The sequence below is a fragment of the Canis lupus genome, chromosome 34 (genome assembly GCF_003254725.2).
Source record: "Canis lupus dingo isolate Sandy chromosome 34, ASM325472v2, whole genome shotgun sequence".
Lineage (NCBI taxonomy): Eukaryota > Metazoa > Chordata > Mammalia > Carnivora > Canidae > Canis > Canis lupus.
Window position 1 is genome coordinate 16,265,062 of NC_064276.1, and position 17,204 is coordinate 16,282,265.

Here is a 17,204-nt window from a genome sequence, read left to right on the forward strand (position 1 = left end):
CAGAAAGTACACTACTATCCAAAAAAGGATCTATATATATTATATATGTAATATACATGTATATATTATAGTTCTAATTATATATGTATATATATATAAAATATATACATAAAATGTGCAAAAGGCATATAAAAATACCTCTGATGTTTGAATACTAGTTGTATTTTTTAAAGCTCATTATAATATGTTTAATACATGTACAAATGCATGTATTAAACCATGGACATGAACGAGGCCTGGGGTAGGAAGTATATGCACACGTCTGCTTATGCCATGTTTTTAAATAATCTATGTTCATGGCTTCAGTCTTCTTTACCTCCCTCAGTTCTTAGAGAACTATTCTTGTCTTTGATGTCAAGGTGCATTTGTTTTATTTCTTCATTCATTTGCTGCAAATGTGTGTTATTTCAAGAAAGATCTGAGGCAACTTGAAAAACATTAATAACATAATAAAACAAAGGATTGGTAGAAAAGTCAGAGCCAAAGGGAGACCTAGCTAGCCCAATAAAGCTGGCAGGACAGTAAATTCTTTTGATTATTAAAGTAATGTAATAATATCCTAGGAAGTGAAGAAATAAAGGCTGGAAACACTCCAGTTCCATTTCTCATACAGTTTAATGAAATTGCAAGGACAACCCTGACTACACTTACTTGTGTAAGATATTCTACATAAGCTTCCCTCCATATCTTTTCTATTCAGGTCTAGTGAGAATCATGTGATTATGAAGAACTTCACCATTCCTTTTTTCATTCCCAAGATTTCTCTTGAAATCACCGTTATTGCAATAAAACTGATAAGAAGTTCAAAGAGTTCTTGCCCAGGTTGTAGGTCTTCCTCTAGGTTTTGGGAAGGGTTGTATCTTCCTTCAAATTACATGGCATACAAAGAAGTGAGGGAAGGATTAGAATCTGTAGCTTTGAAATAAATGCACTGTTGCTAGAAATCTATTTTTGTTTAGTTCTTAAATTTCCTTTTTTTAAGAAAAATCACAAAATTTTACACTTTAAGAGAGAGTGAATTCTTCTACCTAATTAAATGTCGTTCAGGTGTTTATTGGTAAATGTTGAGCAACACATTTCTAAAGTGACCCAATACAGAGAGAGGGGCACTGACACCACAAGTTTCACCAGGTGGTAAAGGGAGCTTCTGACTTGGCTCAGAAAACCTAGTCTTTTTGAGGATCTAGGGACTAAGAGAGTGGGGAAAGGGGAGTGACAACTTTATACAGAAACATTTTATCATTTGAGTTTCAATCCCACTTTTCCTTCCATATTACTGACCCTTCTAGTTTAGCAGAATAACCATTACTATAAGTGAGTAGAGAAAAGTAAAATACTACATGTCAGATGCTTTCACACACATTACACCACTTAGTCTCACATCCACTCTCAGGTAGTTTCTGTTAGACTGAGGTTTCTTGTCATTGGCTCTATTGACAGTTGGGCTGGACAATTCTTTGTTGTGGTGGGCTGTCTCATGCATAAGGTGCTTAGCAGATTCCTGGCTCCTACCCACTAGATGCCAGTAACACTCCTCAAGTTATGACTATTAAAAAAAAAAAAAATGCCTGTCCCAGGGCACCTGCATGGCTCAGTTGATGAAGCATTTGCCTTTGGCTCAGGTCATGATCCCAGAGTCCTGGGATCAAGCCCCACGTTGGACTCCCTGCTCAGTGGAGAACCTGCTTCTCCTTCTCCCTCTGCAGCTCTCCCTGCTTGTTCTCTCTCTCTCTCTCTCTCTCTCTCAAATAAATAAATAAATAAATAAAATCTTTTTTAAAAAAAGTGGAGCTCTGGAGTCAAACTTGCCTCGGTAAGGAGAACAGGATTTTAGCAGATAGTGATGAAGGGGAAAGCTGGTCCAGGCTGATGAAACAGCATGAGTACAAAAAGGCACTGACAGGCAAGCTTAGGAATATTGGGGAAAAGGTGAGTACACAGGTTGACTGTGGAGAGGTTCCACCAGGGAGAGTCCTGGTAACAGTGCACAGCTTCAGGGGTAGGAACAAGGCTATGTCTTCACTTTCAGGCAGAGGAATCACTGAACTTTGCTACATAGCATTTATCACAGTTATAATTTGGCACTGTGTGATTATTTGATTAATGTCTGCCTTCCCCACTGTCTGTAAGGTCCAATGAGCACAGGCACTGAATTTCTTTCTGCTCACCTCTGTAACCCCAGCACTGGTTGATGGCCTACTACATAACAGATGTTCAATACACATTCTGGAAATTAACAGGTGCTTATGTGCTTGCTCACTCTCTGTCAAAGAAATAAATAAAATCTTTTCTTTTTAAATGTCTGTCTAAAATTGCCTCCAGCTGAAAACCACTGTTAGTTCCATTTTAATAGGGGAGAAAACAAGTTGAAAGATATTTAATAACTGACCCAAGATCAGACAATAAGTAATAGTGACCATATTCAAACGCAACTCCTTCTAACTTGGTGGGTTTCAATCTTTCTGTACATTAGAATCATCTGGGGAATTGTGTGGAATGCTAATATCTGAGGCTCAACCCTGATCAAGTAAATTAATTTCTCTGACTTATAGCAGGGTGCCGGTATGTTGAAAACTCCCCAGGTGTATCCTAAATCAAGTGCCCCCAAACTCCCACGCCAGATGATGAGGTGAGGTGTAGGGAGACAACAGGACATGCCCTAGCCTCCTCCCCTCCACCACATTTTTCCCCAACCTGTGGCTTAGAAAACCCAACCTTCCCAATGTTTGGTAGTCATGGGCAACGACTGCCCAAAAGTTGATCTTTAACTGTCTCTTCTGGAAAACAAAGAGAGACCATATAAAGAGCAGGTTAAGCTGGTACTCACAGTTCGATGATTTATCCACTGACTGTGGCGGTATTCCAAAGTTCCCCCTAAATCCTCTGTCAGTTGGTTTTTGTCAATGTAGCCGTGAAGGTCAGATGCAGAGTTTAACATAATGATCTATAGGCAAAAAAAATCAGTGTGTTCCTCACAGATAATTAAATAGCTCATCTAGATTCTATTGTTATTTAAATAGCATTGAACTTCGCAAGATCAGGAATTCATATGTAGAGTTACTACATCCAGCAGAGAAAGTTTTATACTCCTTTGGCATTTTCCTCCTTTAAGCAAGGAATACCAAAGATTGCATAGTCTGTGACAAAATGGTCACATGGTTCAGGGAACACAGTTCTAAGCTACCTACAAGTCTGGTCTTACTTTAGGTGAATTTTTGGCTAAAGTTCCCAGGCTAAAGTATACTCTTCAGCCACCAAAATCAAGTGCTCTATTGAGACCTAAAAATATGCAATGAGAAGCCCAATAAGGGGTAGGCTGGTGAACACCAAAATAAAATTAGAATATGGGGACCTACTGAGGAGTGTGTATTAAAAAGATATACTACTGGGGGCAGCCCGGGTGGCTCAGCTGTTTAGCGCTGCCTTCAGCCCAGGGCCTGATCCTGTAGACTTGGTATGGAGTCGCACGTCGGGCTCCCTGCATGGAGCCTGCTTCTCCCTCTGCCTGTGTCTCTGTCTCTCTCTCTCTCTCTGTGTGTCTCTCATGAATAAATAAATTTTTAAAAATCTTAAAAAAAAAAAAGATTTACTATGCTGATGTTGATATGCCCCAGATTCATCCTGCATGGAGGACATTTGGAGATAATAGGGAGTAGATTTTTATAAATTAACAATCTGGCTGATGAACAAGCCCATGCTGATCAGCTGATCCAACTAGGCACCCTAAAAGTTTGGGAATTTTTAAAAATTACCTTTATAACATGAGAAAAAGTGGAAAGAAACCAAACCTGAATTAATCTATGCCTTTCCCTGCTAAAAAATTTTAAACCACTTTTGGGAATTCCAAAAAGATTTTTAGTCTTTCTAAAATTAGAAATTACAGGACACAAAACAAGAAATTGCCAATATATTTTGCTTTTTGAAATATTAATTGGTATGGTAACACTTGGAGTTTTTTGGGTTTTGTTTTTTTTTAAGATTTTATTTATTTATTCATAGAGACAGAGAGAAGGCAGTGCTAAACCCTAAGCTGAAGGCAGTGCTAAACCGCTAAGTCACCAGGGCTGCGTGGAGTTTTTTTAAAAATACCAATGTGGAACATCTTATTAGGCAGAAGTAACTCTACCACACAACCTGGAATTTTAAAAAACACATCCTGCCAGGCTGTACATCTTCTGTTCCATGTAACTGAACAGGAGAGGGACACATGTGTTCCATGCTTCCCAGGACTCTGCCTTGTCATCTTTAGCTGAGTGGACCAAGAGAAATTTTAAATTGGAAGCTAAAAATGAAAAAAAAAAAACATAATTAAAAATGGGCAAAGAAGGGATCCCTGGGTGGCGCAGCGGTTTAGCGCCTGCCTTTGGCCCAGGGCGCGATCCTGGAGACCCGGGATCGAATCCCACATCAGGCTCCTGGTGCATGGAGCCTGCATGGAGCCTCTTCTCCCTCTGCCTGTGTCTCTGCCTCTCTCTCTCTCTGTGTGACTATCATATATAAATAAAAATTTTAAAAAATGTTTAAAAAAAATGGGCAAAGAGGACTTCTGAAAAAATGGTGGAGTAGGAGGACCCTGAGCGCACTCAGCCCACAGACATACCTAGGTAAGAGCCATGTCAGTGCCGCTAACTCAGAAAACACAAAGGCCAGCAGAACAGACTTTCCACAGTTGACAGAGAGGAGGCCACACAGAAAGAGGTGGGGGGAGCAGAGATGCAATTAGGAACCAAACTCCCAGGGAGACATAACCACCAACAGCAGGGACACCACAAGCAGGAGAAGGGAGAGGAAGAGACCCCACACCAGGCACCTGGAGCACAAGGGACCTGCACTGGGAAGGCAAGTCCCATAACATTTGGCTTTAAAAACCAATGGGGCTTCTTAACTTTGTGACTTTTTACAATCAGTAGGGCTTAACTATAGGTACTTTAAAAATCAGCAGGCTTAGCTCTGAGACATACAGAGGGCAACAGGAAACCGAACTCCCATTCTTAAGGAGCCAGCATAACAAACAACCGAGCCGAGATACAGTATAGAAGCAACAGTCTGAAGGCATCAGGGGTATATGGGAAGGAGATTTAGTTACTAATCTCAGAACCTGCTTTAGAGGGGCAGGGATCTTTAGGTGACTTCTCCTAGAACAAAGCCCTAGCAGGTGCCATCTCACCAGCACCCCCACCCCGATCCAGCCTAGATAACCAGACACCTGTGGATACCAGATCAAACACTCTCTCATAGCTTGCTAAAACCACACACCCCACTTCTGCATTCTCCTGCAAATCCACCTCATCCACCTCACCCCACTCTTCAGATGTCCCTCCAAAGTGGCTCCTGCTAAGACACATCCAGCAAGCAACCCCAGCAGGGACCAGTGCCACTCCAAAGTAACTACTGCCCTGGGGAGAGAAGAAGATAACATTAGTGTGACTAGTCTCAGCAGATGGTCTAACTGCCAGCCCCATCCAACAAGGCTCTCAGGGGGCAGGATGGGAGAGCACCCTGCAGTTCAGTACCGCTGCAGCCCTGGCAGATGGGCTGAGGTAGGCATATGAGGGCTGGCATCATCCAACTACAAGCCTACAGTGGGCCCCAGACCAGCCCTTTAACAGCACAGAGAACAAACTGCCTTATGCACCCACGACAGGCAAAGTCGGCCATTGCAGCCAACTGGACTGAAGGCAAACAAGGCTTAGCCACACCAGTAAGACACACACAACCCACAAAGGAGACACCCCTAAAGCACCTGGTTCAGGTAAACATGGGGCACTATGCTACAGGGCACCATAGGACCTCTTCTTCATAAGGCTGCTACTTTCAAGAGGAGAAGACAGAACTGATTTTCCAAATACATAGAAATAGACACAGAGAGTCTGACAAAATAAAGAGATAGGATTATGCCCCAAATGAGAGAATAGGACAAAAACTACAGTTAAAAAAGTTAAATGAGGGGCACCTGGGTGGCTCAGTCAGTTAAGTATCCAACTCTTAATTCCAGTGTAGGTCATGATCTCAGGGTCCTGAGATCAAGCCCCACATCAGGCTTCACACTCAGCGGAGTCTGCTTAAGGATTCTGTCCTCCTCCTTTCTGCCCCTACCCTCACTCATGTGCACATGTGCTCTCTTTTTCTCTCTAAAATAAATATTTTTTAAAAGAGTTAAATGAAACAGATAAGTAATATGCTTAATAAAGAATTCAAAATGATGGTCATAAAGACACTCACTGGACTTGAGAAAACAATGGAGGATCTCACTGAGACCTTTAACAAAGAGATAGAAAATATTAAAAAGAACCTATCAGAGGGATCCCTGGGTGGCGCAGCGGTTTGGCGCCTGCCTTTGGCCCAGGGCACGATCCTGGAGACCCGGGATCGAATCCCATGTCGGGCTCCCGGTGCATGGAGCCTGCTTCTCCCTCTGCCTGTGTCTCTGCCTCTCTCTCTCTCTCTCAGTGTGTGACTATCATAAATAAATTTTAAAAATTAAAAAAAGAGAACCTATCAGAGATGAAGAACTCAATAACTGAAATTAAAAATGCACTAGAGAGTATCAATAGCAAATTAGAGAAGGCAGAAGAACAGATCAGTGATTTGAAATACAGAGTAATAAAAAGCAACCATGCTCTCTGCTTTGGGTAGCCAGGCCCAAGGAGGGGAAAAAAAGAAGGCAATCAAGCTTAATAGCAAAAAGGAAGAAGAATAATAAAAGCCAAGATTAGCTTAAGGAAACTCAGTGACATCATCAAGCATAATAATATTAGCATTAAAGGGACCCCAGAAGAAAAAAAGAGAGAAAAGGAGGCATAGAATTACTTAAATAATAGCTAAAAACTCCCCAAATCTGAGAAAGGAGTCAGAAACTCACATCTAAGAGGCACAGAGAGCCCCCAACAAATCAACCCATGGAGGTCCATGCCAAGACAGATAGTAATTAAGATGGCAAAAAGTAGTGATAGAGAATTTTTAAAACAGCGAGAGAAAAGAAAACAGTTACATACAAGGGAAACTCTGTATGTGTTTTTTCAGCAGAAATTCTGCAGGCCAGAAGAGAGTAGCATGATATATTCAAAGTGCTTAAAGAAAAAAATGCCTATGAACAAGAATATTCCATCCAACAAGATTACTATTCAGATTAGAGGGAAAGACAGAGTTTCTCAGACAAATAAAAGGTAAAGGAATTCATCACCACTAAAACAGCCCTACAAGAAACCATGAAGGGAATTATTTGAATGGAAAGAAAAGGCCATAATCAGGAGCAAGAGAATTATGAAAGGAAAAAAATTTCAAAACTAAATGCAGACATAATAGAAAGTAGTAGATGAGGGGTGCCTGGTTGTCTTAGTTGGAAGAGCATGCAGCTCTTGACCTCAAGGTTATGAGTGTGAGCCCCACATTAGATGTAGAGATACCTTAAATAAATAAGCTTTTAAAAAAAAGTAGTAGATGAGTCACTTACAAAACCATATGGAGGTTAAAGCACAAAAGCAGTAAAATCAATTATATCTACAGAAATCAGTCAAAAGATTCACAAAATTAAAGGATGTAAAGTATGAAATCATATACAAAAAACATGGAGGATGGGGGAGTAAAAATTTACTCATCTTAGAATGGGTTCAAACTTAAGTGACTAACAACTTAATATAGACTGCTCTATGCATCAGATGTTACATATGAACCCAATGATAACCACACAAACATACATACTCAAAAACGTATAATAGATACACAAAAAACAAAAAGAAAGGAATCCAAGAATATCATTAAAGAAACTCATTAAACCATAAGGGAAGAGAATAAGAGAAGAAGAAAGGAGCAGAGAAGAACTACAAAAACAACTGGAAAATACATAACAAAATGGCAGTAAGTATGTATCTATCAATAATTACTTTGAATATACTGTGAATCAAAAGACATAGGGTGACTAAATGGATAAAAGAGCAAAACCTATCTATACACTACCTAGAAGGCTCATTTCAGACCTAAAAACATATACAGATTGAAAGTAGAAAATGGAAGAACATTTACCATGCGAATGACAGTGAAAAGAAAGCTGGGACACCAATACTTATATCAGACAAAATAGACTTTAAAACAGACTGTAAGGGGATCCCTGGGTGGCTCAGCGGTTTAGCACCTGCTTTTGGCCCAGGGCGCGATCCTGGAGTCCCGGGATCGAGTCCTACGTCCGGCTCCCGGTGCATGGAGCCTGCTTCTCCCTCTGCCTGTGTCTCTGCCTCTCTCTCTCTCTCTCTCTCTCTCTCTCTCTGTGTCTATCATGAATAAATAAATAAATCTTTTAAAAAATAAAAATAAAACAGACTGTAATAAGAGACAAAGAAGGACACTACATAATGATAAAGGGTATAATCCAACAAGAGGATATAACAATTATAAATGTTTATGTACCCAACATGGAAGCACCTAAATACATAAGGTAACTATTAATAGACATGAAGGAAGAAATCAGTAGTAATACAATAATAGTAGGGGACATTAACACCCCACTTACATTAATGGTTAGGTCATCCATACAGAAAATCAACAAGGAAACAATGACTTTGAATGACACATGGGACCAAATGGACCTAGCAAATATATTCAGAACATTCTATCCTAAAACAGCAGAATGTATTCTTTTCAAATGCATATGGAACATTCTCCAGAATAGATCACATGTTAGCCAAAAAACAAGTCTTAATAAATTCAAAAAGACTGAAATCATATCATGCATCTTTTCTGATCATAATGATATGAAACTAGAAATCAACCACAAGAAAAAATTTAGAAAAAACATAAATACATACAGGCTAAATAACATGCTACTGAACAATGAATGGGTCAACCAAGAAACCAAAGAGAAAAAAAAAATACCCACCCTGGAGACAAATGAAAATGAAAGCACAACAGTCCAGATCTTTCAGATGCAGTAAAAGCTGTTCTATGAAAGAAGATTAGAGTAATACAGGCCTAGCTCAGGAAGCAAAAAAAGTCTCAAACAAACCTAACGTTGCACTAAAGGAGCTAGAAAAAGAAGAATAAACAAAGCCTATAGTCAGTAGAAGAAAGGAAATAATGACAAGAGTGAAATAAATGAAACAAAAAACAGTGAAAGAAATAATGAAATGATGAGTGGCTCTTTGAAAAGATAAACAAAATTATGAAATTTTTAGCCAGACTCAGGGCACCTGGCTAGCTCAGTCAGAAGAACAGCTGATTCATGATCTCTGTATATGTGCTGCCGAAGCGAGCACTGATTCATGATCTCTGTGTTGAGTTCAAGCCCCACAATGGATACAGAGATTACCAAAAAATAAAAATAAAAATAAATAAACTTACAAAAGAAACTTTTAGCCAGACTCCTCAAAGAGAGAGAAAGAGAAAGAACTCAAGTAAAATGAGAAATGGAGGAGAAATAACAACCAATACCAAAGAAATACAAAAGGTTATAAGAGAATATTACGAAAAATCATATGCCAAAAATTGGAAAACCTAGAAAAAAGCAAATACATTTCTAGAAACATCTAACCTGCCAAAACTGAATCAGGAAGAAATAGAAATTTTGAATAGACCAATTACTAGCAATGAATTGAATCCCAACAAACAAAAGTCCAGAACAAATGGCTTCACAGGTGAATTCTATCAAATATTTAAAGAAGAGGTAAGGTAATACCTATTCATCTTAAACTATTCCAAAAAACAAAAGAGGAAGGAACACTTCCAAATTCATTCTATGAAGCCACCATTGCTACCCTGATATCAAAACCAGATAAAGACATTACAAAAAAAGAAAAACTACAAAACATATCTCTAGTGAACACAAATGCAAACATCCCCCCCAAAAATATTAGCAAATTGAATCCAACAATATATTTTAAAAAGTCATTCCCCACGATCAAGTGGGATTTATTCTGGGGTGCAAAGGGGTGCAAAGGTGGTTCAACAATCCCAAATCGATCAACATGATACATCACATCAATAAGAGAAAAGATTAAAGCCATATCACTTCAATAGATGCAGAAAAAGTGTTTGACAAAGTACAACATTCATTCATGATAAAAACTCTTAGCAATGTGGGTTTAGAAGGAACATATCTGAACATAATAAGGCCATATATGAAAAACCCACAGCTAACATCATACTCAATGGGGAAAAACTGACAGCTTTTCCTCTAAGATCAGCAGCAAGACAAAGATGTCCACTCTCACTACTTTTACACAACATTGTACTAGAAGTCCTAGCTACAATAATCAGACGAGAAAAAGAAATAAGAGGTATCCAAATTGGTAAGGAAGAAGTACAACTGTCACTATTTGCAGATGCCATGATACTATATATAGAAAACCCTAAAGTCACCACCAAAAAACTACTAGAACTGATAAGTGAATTCAATTAAAATCACAGGATACAAAATCAATACACAAAACCTGTTGCATTTCTACATGCTAACAGTGAAGTAGCAGAAAGAAAAAGTAAGAAAACAATCACATTTACAACTGCACCAAAACAATAAAATACCTAAGAAAAAAACTTAACCAAGAAGGTGAAAGACCTATTCTCTGAAAACTATAAAACACTGATGAAAGAAAATGAAGAAGACACAAACAAATGGGAAGATATTCCATGCTCATGGATTGGAAGAACCAGTATTATTAAAATGTCCATACTACCCAAAGCAATCCACACATTTAATGCAACCTCTATCAAAATACCAATAGCATTTTTCACAGAACTAGAACAAATAATCCTAAAATTTGTACAGGACCACAATATACCCCGAATAGTCAGAGCAATCTTGAGAAAGAAGAACAAAGCCAGAGCTATCACAATCCCAGATTTCAAGATATAGTACAAGGCTTTAGTAATCAAAACACTACGGTACTGCCACAAAAATGGACACACAGATCAACAGAACAGACAGTCCAGAAATAAATCCATGATTATATAGTCAGTCAATCCATGATAAACGGGGCAAGAATATACAATGGGGGGGGAAGCCCCTCAACAAAGGGTGCTGGGAAAACTGGACAGCCACATGCAAAAGAATGAAGCTGGGCCACTTTCTTACACCATAACAAAAATAAATTCAAAATGGTTGGAAGACCTAAATGTGAGACCCAAACCCATAAAATTCCTAGAAGAAAACATAGGCAGTAATTTCTTTCACATCAGCCATAGAAACATTTTTCTAGATATGTCTCCTGAGGCAAGGGAAACAAAAGCAAATTAAACTACTGGCACTACTCAAAGTAAAAAACTTTTGCACAGCAAAGGAAACTATCAACAAAACCAAAAGACTGTCTACTGAATGGGAGAAGATATTTGCAAATGATAGTGCCAGTAAGGGGGTAATACCCAAAATATATAAAGAACTTACAGAACTCAACACACACACACACGCACACACACACACACACACAAAATCCCACAAATAATCCAATTAAAAAGAAGCAGAAGACATGAACAGACATTCCCCCAAACAGACATAGGAAAAGAGGCTCAACATTACTCATCATCAGGGAAATGCAAATCAAAACCACAATGAGATATCACCTCACACCTGTCACAATGACAAACATCAAAAACATAAGAAATGACAAGTTTTGCGTGAGGATGTGGAGAAAAAGGAACACTTGTGCACTGTTAGTGGGAATGCAAACTGGTACAGCCACTGTGGAAAACAGTGTGGGGTTCCTCAAGGAATTAAAAATAGAATCACCATGATCTAGTAATTGATCCTAAACCCATATCCCCAACTACTTTCTTATCTATCACATACCAAGCCAACATTTCATCTGCACTAAATCATGCCCAGATTACTAGAGAATGCCCCTATGACCCCAAACCCACTGGAAGTATTCAGACTAGCCAGTCCTAAACTATTTACTGCCCTGCCTTACCTTCCCTGTGGAAACTCCAAAAAGAAACTAGCCTAGGATTTTCACTTCCTCCTGCTTCTGCCTCTTGGCCAAGACCTGATGCTTCCCCTGTGGCCTTCCATGGCATGTAGTGACCCCCACTCATTTCCTTCTCATTTCCTCATGTGAATAAATCAACTTTACCATACCATAGCCAACAATTATATTCTGAGAATAGCTGCTATAAATTAAGAATGCCATATTTTTTTCCTTTTCAGTATACAATTATATTCTCTTTTTTAAGATTTTATTTATTTATTCATGATAGACAGAGAGAGAGAGAGAGAGAGAGAGAGAAGCAGAGACACAGGCAGAGGGAGAAGCAGGCTCCACACAGGGAGCCCAACGGGAACTCGATCCCGGGTCTCCAGGATCACGCCCTGGGCTGAAGGCAGGCACCGAACCGCTGCGCCACCCAGGGATCCCCTACAATTATATTCTTACTTACAGTTGCTTTAAGCTATTTCTTCAAGGAGATATATGATCTCCTAATTATGAAAGGAGTATTTCTTGTATTTTGTCACAAATTCCATTTTTAAAAACTGATTTGTACATCTATAGCCTCTGGAAAAATTTTTGCAAGACTGCCTTAGCCACTTCACATAACATTTTGTGAGGTAAGTGCTAATACAGCTGTTTCAGAATAGTAAATGCCAGCAATAGGTTCTCCAAAATTCACTGCTATATTAAAACACCCTTCTCCTTGAGTAAAGGTATGGTGAGGCTAAGTGACTTAACAATAATTACATACTTGAACCACCTAATTCTTAAGAGTCCTAGGAAATGAACTCCTTTCACCCCTCAACCTGTGAAAATATAACTATCATCTAACTAGAAAAGAGTAGGGAGATGTAATAAGAGAGGCCAGTGAACTACAAAGTAAAGTGCTAATATCACAACCATGTTTTAAAAATGAAGTAAGACCAATATCTTTGATGAACATGGATGCAAAAATTCTTAATGACATACTGGATAATCAGATTCAACAGTACTTTAAAAGGATTATTCACCACGACCAAGTAGGATTTATTCTTGGGCTGCAGTGGTGGTTCAACATCCACAAATCAATCAATACGATACACCACATTAATAAAAGAAAGGATAAGAATCATATGATCCTCTCAATAGATGCAGAAAAAGCATTTGACAAAATACAGCATCCTTTCTTGATTAAAAATCCTTAAAAAGTAGGGACAGAGAGAACATATCTCAACATCATAAAGACCATATATGAAAGACCCATAGCTAATATCATCCTCAATGGGGAAAAACTGAGAGCCTTTCAACAAGACAGGGATGTCCACTCTCACCATTACTTTTAACACAGTTCTACAAGTCTTAGCCTCAACATTCAGATAACAAAAAGAAATAGAAGGCATTCAAATTGACAAGGAAGAAGCCAAACTTTCACTATTTGCAGATGACATGATACTCAATGTAGAAAACCCAAAAGACTACACCAAAAAAACTGCTAGAACTAATTCATGAATTCAGCAAACTTGCAGGATATAAAATCAATGTGCAGAAATCTGTTGTATTTCTATACAGCAATAATGAAGTAGCAGAGAAAGAAATCAAGAAACCAACCCCCATTTACAATTGCACCAAAAACAATAAGATACCTAGGAATAAACCTAACCAAAGATGTGAAAGATCTGTACCCTGAAAAACTATAGAATACTTATAAAAGAAATTGAAGAGGACACAAAGAAATGGAAAAGCATGCCATGCTAATGGATTAGAAGAACAAACATCACTAAAACATCTATACTACCCAAAGCAATCTACATATTTAACATTTAAGGCAATCCCTATCAAAATAACACCAGCATTCTTCACAGAGTTAGAATAAACAATTCTAAAACTTGTATGGAACTACAAAAGACCCTGAATAACCAAAGCAATCCTGAAAAAGAAAACCAAAACTGGAGGCATCACGATTCCAGATTTCAAGCTATATTACAAAGCTGTAGTCATCAAGACAGTATGGCACTGGCATAAAAATAGACACACAGATCAATGAAACAGAATTGAGAATCCAGAATTGGACCCACAACTATATGGTCAACTAACCTTCGACAAAGCAGGAAAGAATATTCAATGGAAAAAACACAGTCTCTTCAACAAATGATGTTGGGAAAATTGGACAGCCACATGCAGAAGAATGAAACTGGACCACTTTCTTATATCATACACAGCAATAAATTAAAAATAGATGAAAGACCTAAGTGTAAGACAGGAAATCATCAAAATCTTAGAGGAGAAGACAGGCAGAAACCTCTTTGACCTCAGCTGTAGCAACTTGTTACTAGCCACATCGCCAGAGGTAAGGAAAACAAGGCAAAAGTGAACTATTAGGACTTAACAAGATAGAAGGCTTCTGCACAGTGAAGGAAACAATCAACAAAACAAAAAGGCAGCCTGCAGAATGGGAAAAGATATCAGATAAAGGGTTAGTATGCAAAATCTGTAAAGAACCTATCAATTCAACACCCCCCCAAAAAAAAAATAATAATCCAGTTAAGAAATGGGCAGAAGACATGAATAGACAGTTTTTCCAAAGAAGACATCCAGATGATTAACAGACACTCAAGATGATGTTCAACAGCACTTATCATCAGAGAAATACAAATCAAAACCATGATGAGATATCATATCACACCTGTGAGAATGGCTAAAATTAACAACACCAGAAACGAGGTGTTAGTGAGGATGAGGAGAAAGGGAGCCCTCTTATACTGTTGGTAGGAATGCAAACTGGTGCAGTGGCTCTGGAGAACAGTATGGAGGGTCCTCACAAAGCTAAAAATAGAACTACCCTACAACCCAGCAATTGCACTAGCAGGTATTTGCCAAAGGATACAAAAATACAGATCTGTAGTGGTACATGCATCCTGATGTTTACAGCAGCATTATTATAGCCAAAGTATGGAAAGAGCCCAAATGTCCATCAACTGATGAATGGATAAAGAAGATGTGAGGGAGATATATATAGAAAAATACAGATATATAGATATATATACAGATATACATAGATTTTATACACACACACACACACACACAGTGGGATATTACTCAGCCAACAAAAAGAATAAAATCTTGCCTTTTGCAATGATGTGGATGGAGCTAGAGTGTATTATGCTAAGTGAAATAAGAGAAAGACATATCATATGCTCTCACTCATATGTGGAATTTAAGAAAGAAAACAGATGAGCATATGGGAAGGGGGGCAGGGGGAAAGGGAGAGAGGGAAACAAACCATAAGAGACTCTTAATGGGGATACCTGGGTAGCTCAGTTGGTTAAGTGTCTGCCTTTGGCTCAGGTCATGATCCCAGGGTCTTGGGATTGAGCTGGCATGGGGCTTCCTGCTCAGTGGGGATCCTTCTTCTCCCTCTCTCTCTGTCCCTCTCCCCCTACTCGTGTTCTCACTTATCTGCTCTATCTCTCTCTCTCAATTAAATAACTTTTCTTTTGAAAGTTGATTTTAGGGCAGCCCGGGTGGCCCAGCGGTTTAGCGCTGCCTTCAGCCCAGGGCCTAATCCTGGAGACCTGGGATCGAGTCCCACGTTGGGTTCCCTGCATGGAGCCTGCTCCTCCCTCTGCCTGTGTCTCTGCCTCTCTCTCTCTCTCTCTCTCTCTCTCTCTCTGTCTGTCATGAATAAATAAAGTATTTTTTTAAAGTTGATTTTAAGTTTAAAATTGAGAGTATGATGGGTAACGAATCAGCATACATTACTGCATACAGAAGTAACTAAAGACATACTATGAAGATCAAGTAGATGGTCTTCTCTCTTTAGTATAGATGTACACATAAAAAGCAGCAGCACATAAATCACATAAGTATCTGAATACATATTATCCTTGAAGAGGTATATTTTATACACAACCAGGGAAACACATACATGACATTTGATCAAATGCTTAGTTCTAACTCAAAACCTTTTTGAGTGACAAGAAACAATTTTATCTCTGAAGGGGAAGAAGCTTATGAGGATTATAATAAGTTCATTCATTTCTTGTAAGTCATCTCTTTCTCAATGTTGTTACTCAGTTCAGTAAAACAGAATAAGAAACTCATGGCTCACATTTCTCTTAAACACTCAAATATTTTGAAACATATATTTAAAATAGAACAGGAAATACATTTTTTGTCTGGTTAACACCTAAAGTATAGGGAAAAAGTATTTTAGGAAGTTTGACTATTAATATAAAATGAAACCAAAAGAGGGAAAATAAGACTAGAAAAAGAAATAGAAAAATCTCTTATCAGAGATAATCAGTTTTCATTAAGATGGATTAAATTTTCTCAGAGCAATTTCAATTAAAGCAAGGTTTTTTGTTTTGGCCAGATAATATGTGTGTATGACAATAAATTCGAATAGAGTCTAGATAAATTGAAAACAGTCTTCCTCGCACCCCTACCCCCAGACCTCCAGTTCTACATCCAGAAGGCAACCACTTCAACCAGTTTCTAGATATCTTACATAATCTTCCCAAGGTGATCCATGCATATAGAGTCACATACATGCCACTCCTACTTTATTCAAATGGAAGTATACTATCCATACTACTTTCCCTTTGCTTTTATCCCCCCTTAAAAATACATCTTAGGTTACCTAAAAGTTTTTATTTTTTTTACCACCTACTATGTAACTTACTTTTTATTAAAAGTATCTTGCATTCCTGATGGATGCTTTCTGGAATTTGCCAGACATTTTAATGTTAAAGGTTAAATTCTTTTTTATATGCAAGTAGTGTGAAGTTTCCTACACAATGGATCACTGATGATGACCTAAAATTTAAAGTACCAGTGTGAACTCCATGATTTCTAGAATAAATAAATATATTTATATAGAGAGAGACATACATATATGTCTAATGATAATAGACAAATAAATAAGGGAGAAGGGAAAGTTCTAGCTTACAGTAGAATACCAACTTTGGATTAGTATGTGTTCAAAGAGTATTATAGTTGTGACAGCATTATTTTGCAATCAATTTAATAAAGATCATTCCAGGCAAGAATTATCAATAGATATTAAATATAGAGAGGAATCTTTTGAGGAGCAGGATATTTGTATGGTTTTTTTTTTTTTTTTAATGATAGTCACACACAGAGAGAGAGAGAGAGAGGCAGAGACACAGGCAGAGGGAGAAGCAGGCTCCATGCACCGGGAGCCCGACGTGGGAATCGATCCCAGGTCTCCAGGATCGCGCCCTGAGCCAAAGGCAGGCGCCAAACCACTGCGCCACCCAGGGATCCCTATTTGTATGGTCTTAAAGTGTTTCT

The 17,204-nt window shown here is 38.4% G+C and overlaps 1 protein-coding gene across 3 annotated transcripts in view; it reads right to left on the reverse strand.

The window, feature by feature from the left end:
* The window catches only part of MCF2L2 (MCF.2 cell line derived transforming sequence-like 2), a 238,246-nt gene that overhangs the window by 138,545 nt on the left and 82,497 nt on the right, over positions 1-17,204 (reverse strand). For 2 of the 3 annotated variants that reach the window (XM_025451559.1, XM_025451556.3), the window contains one exon: positions 2,828-2,944. In XM_025451559.1, the coding sequence (XP_025307344.1) occupies positions 2,828-2,944 (117 nt within the window). Of the gene's footprint in view, positions 1-2,827; positions 2,945-16,572; positions 16,707-17,204 lie in introns of those variants that run through there. The other variant, XM_025451561.3, reaches the window with a different exon arrangement.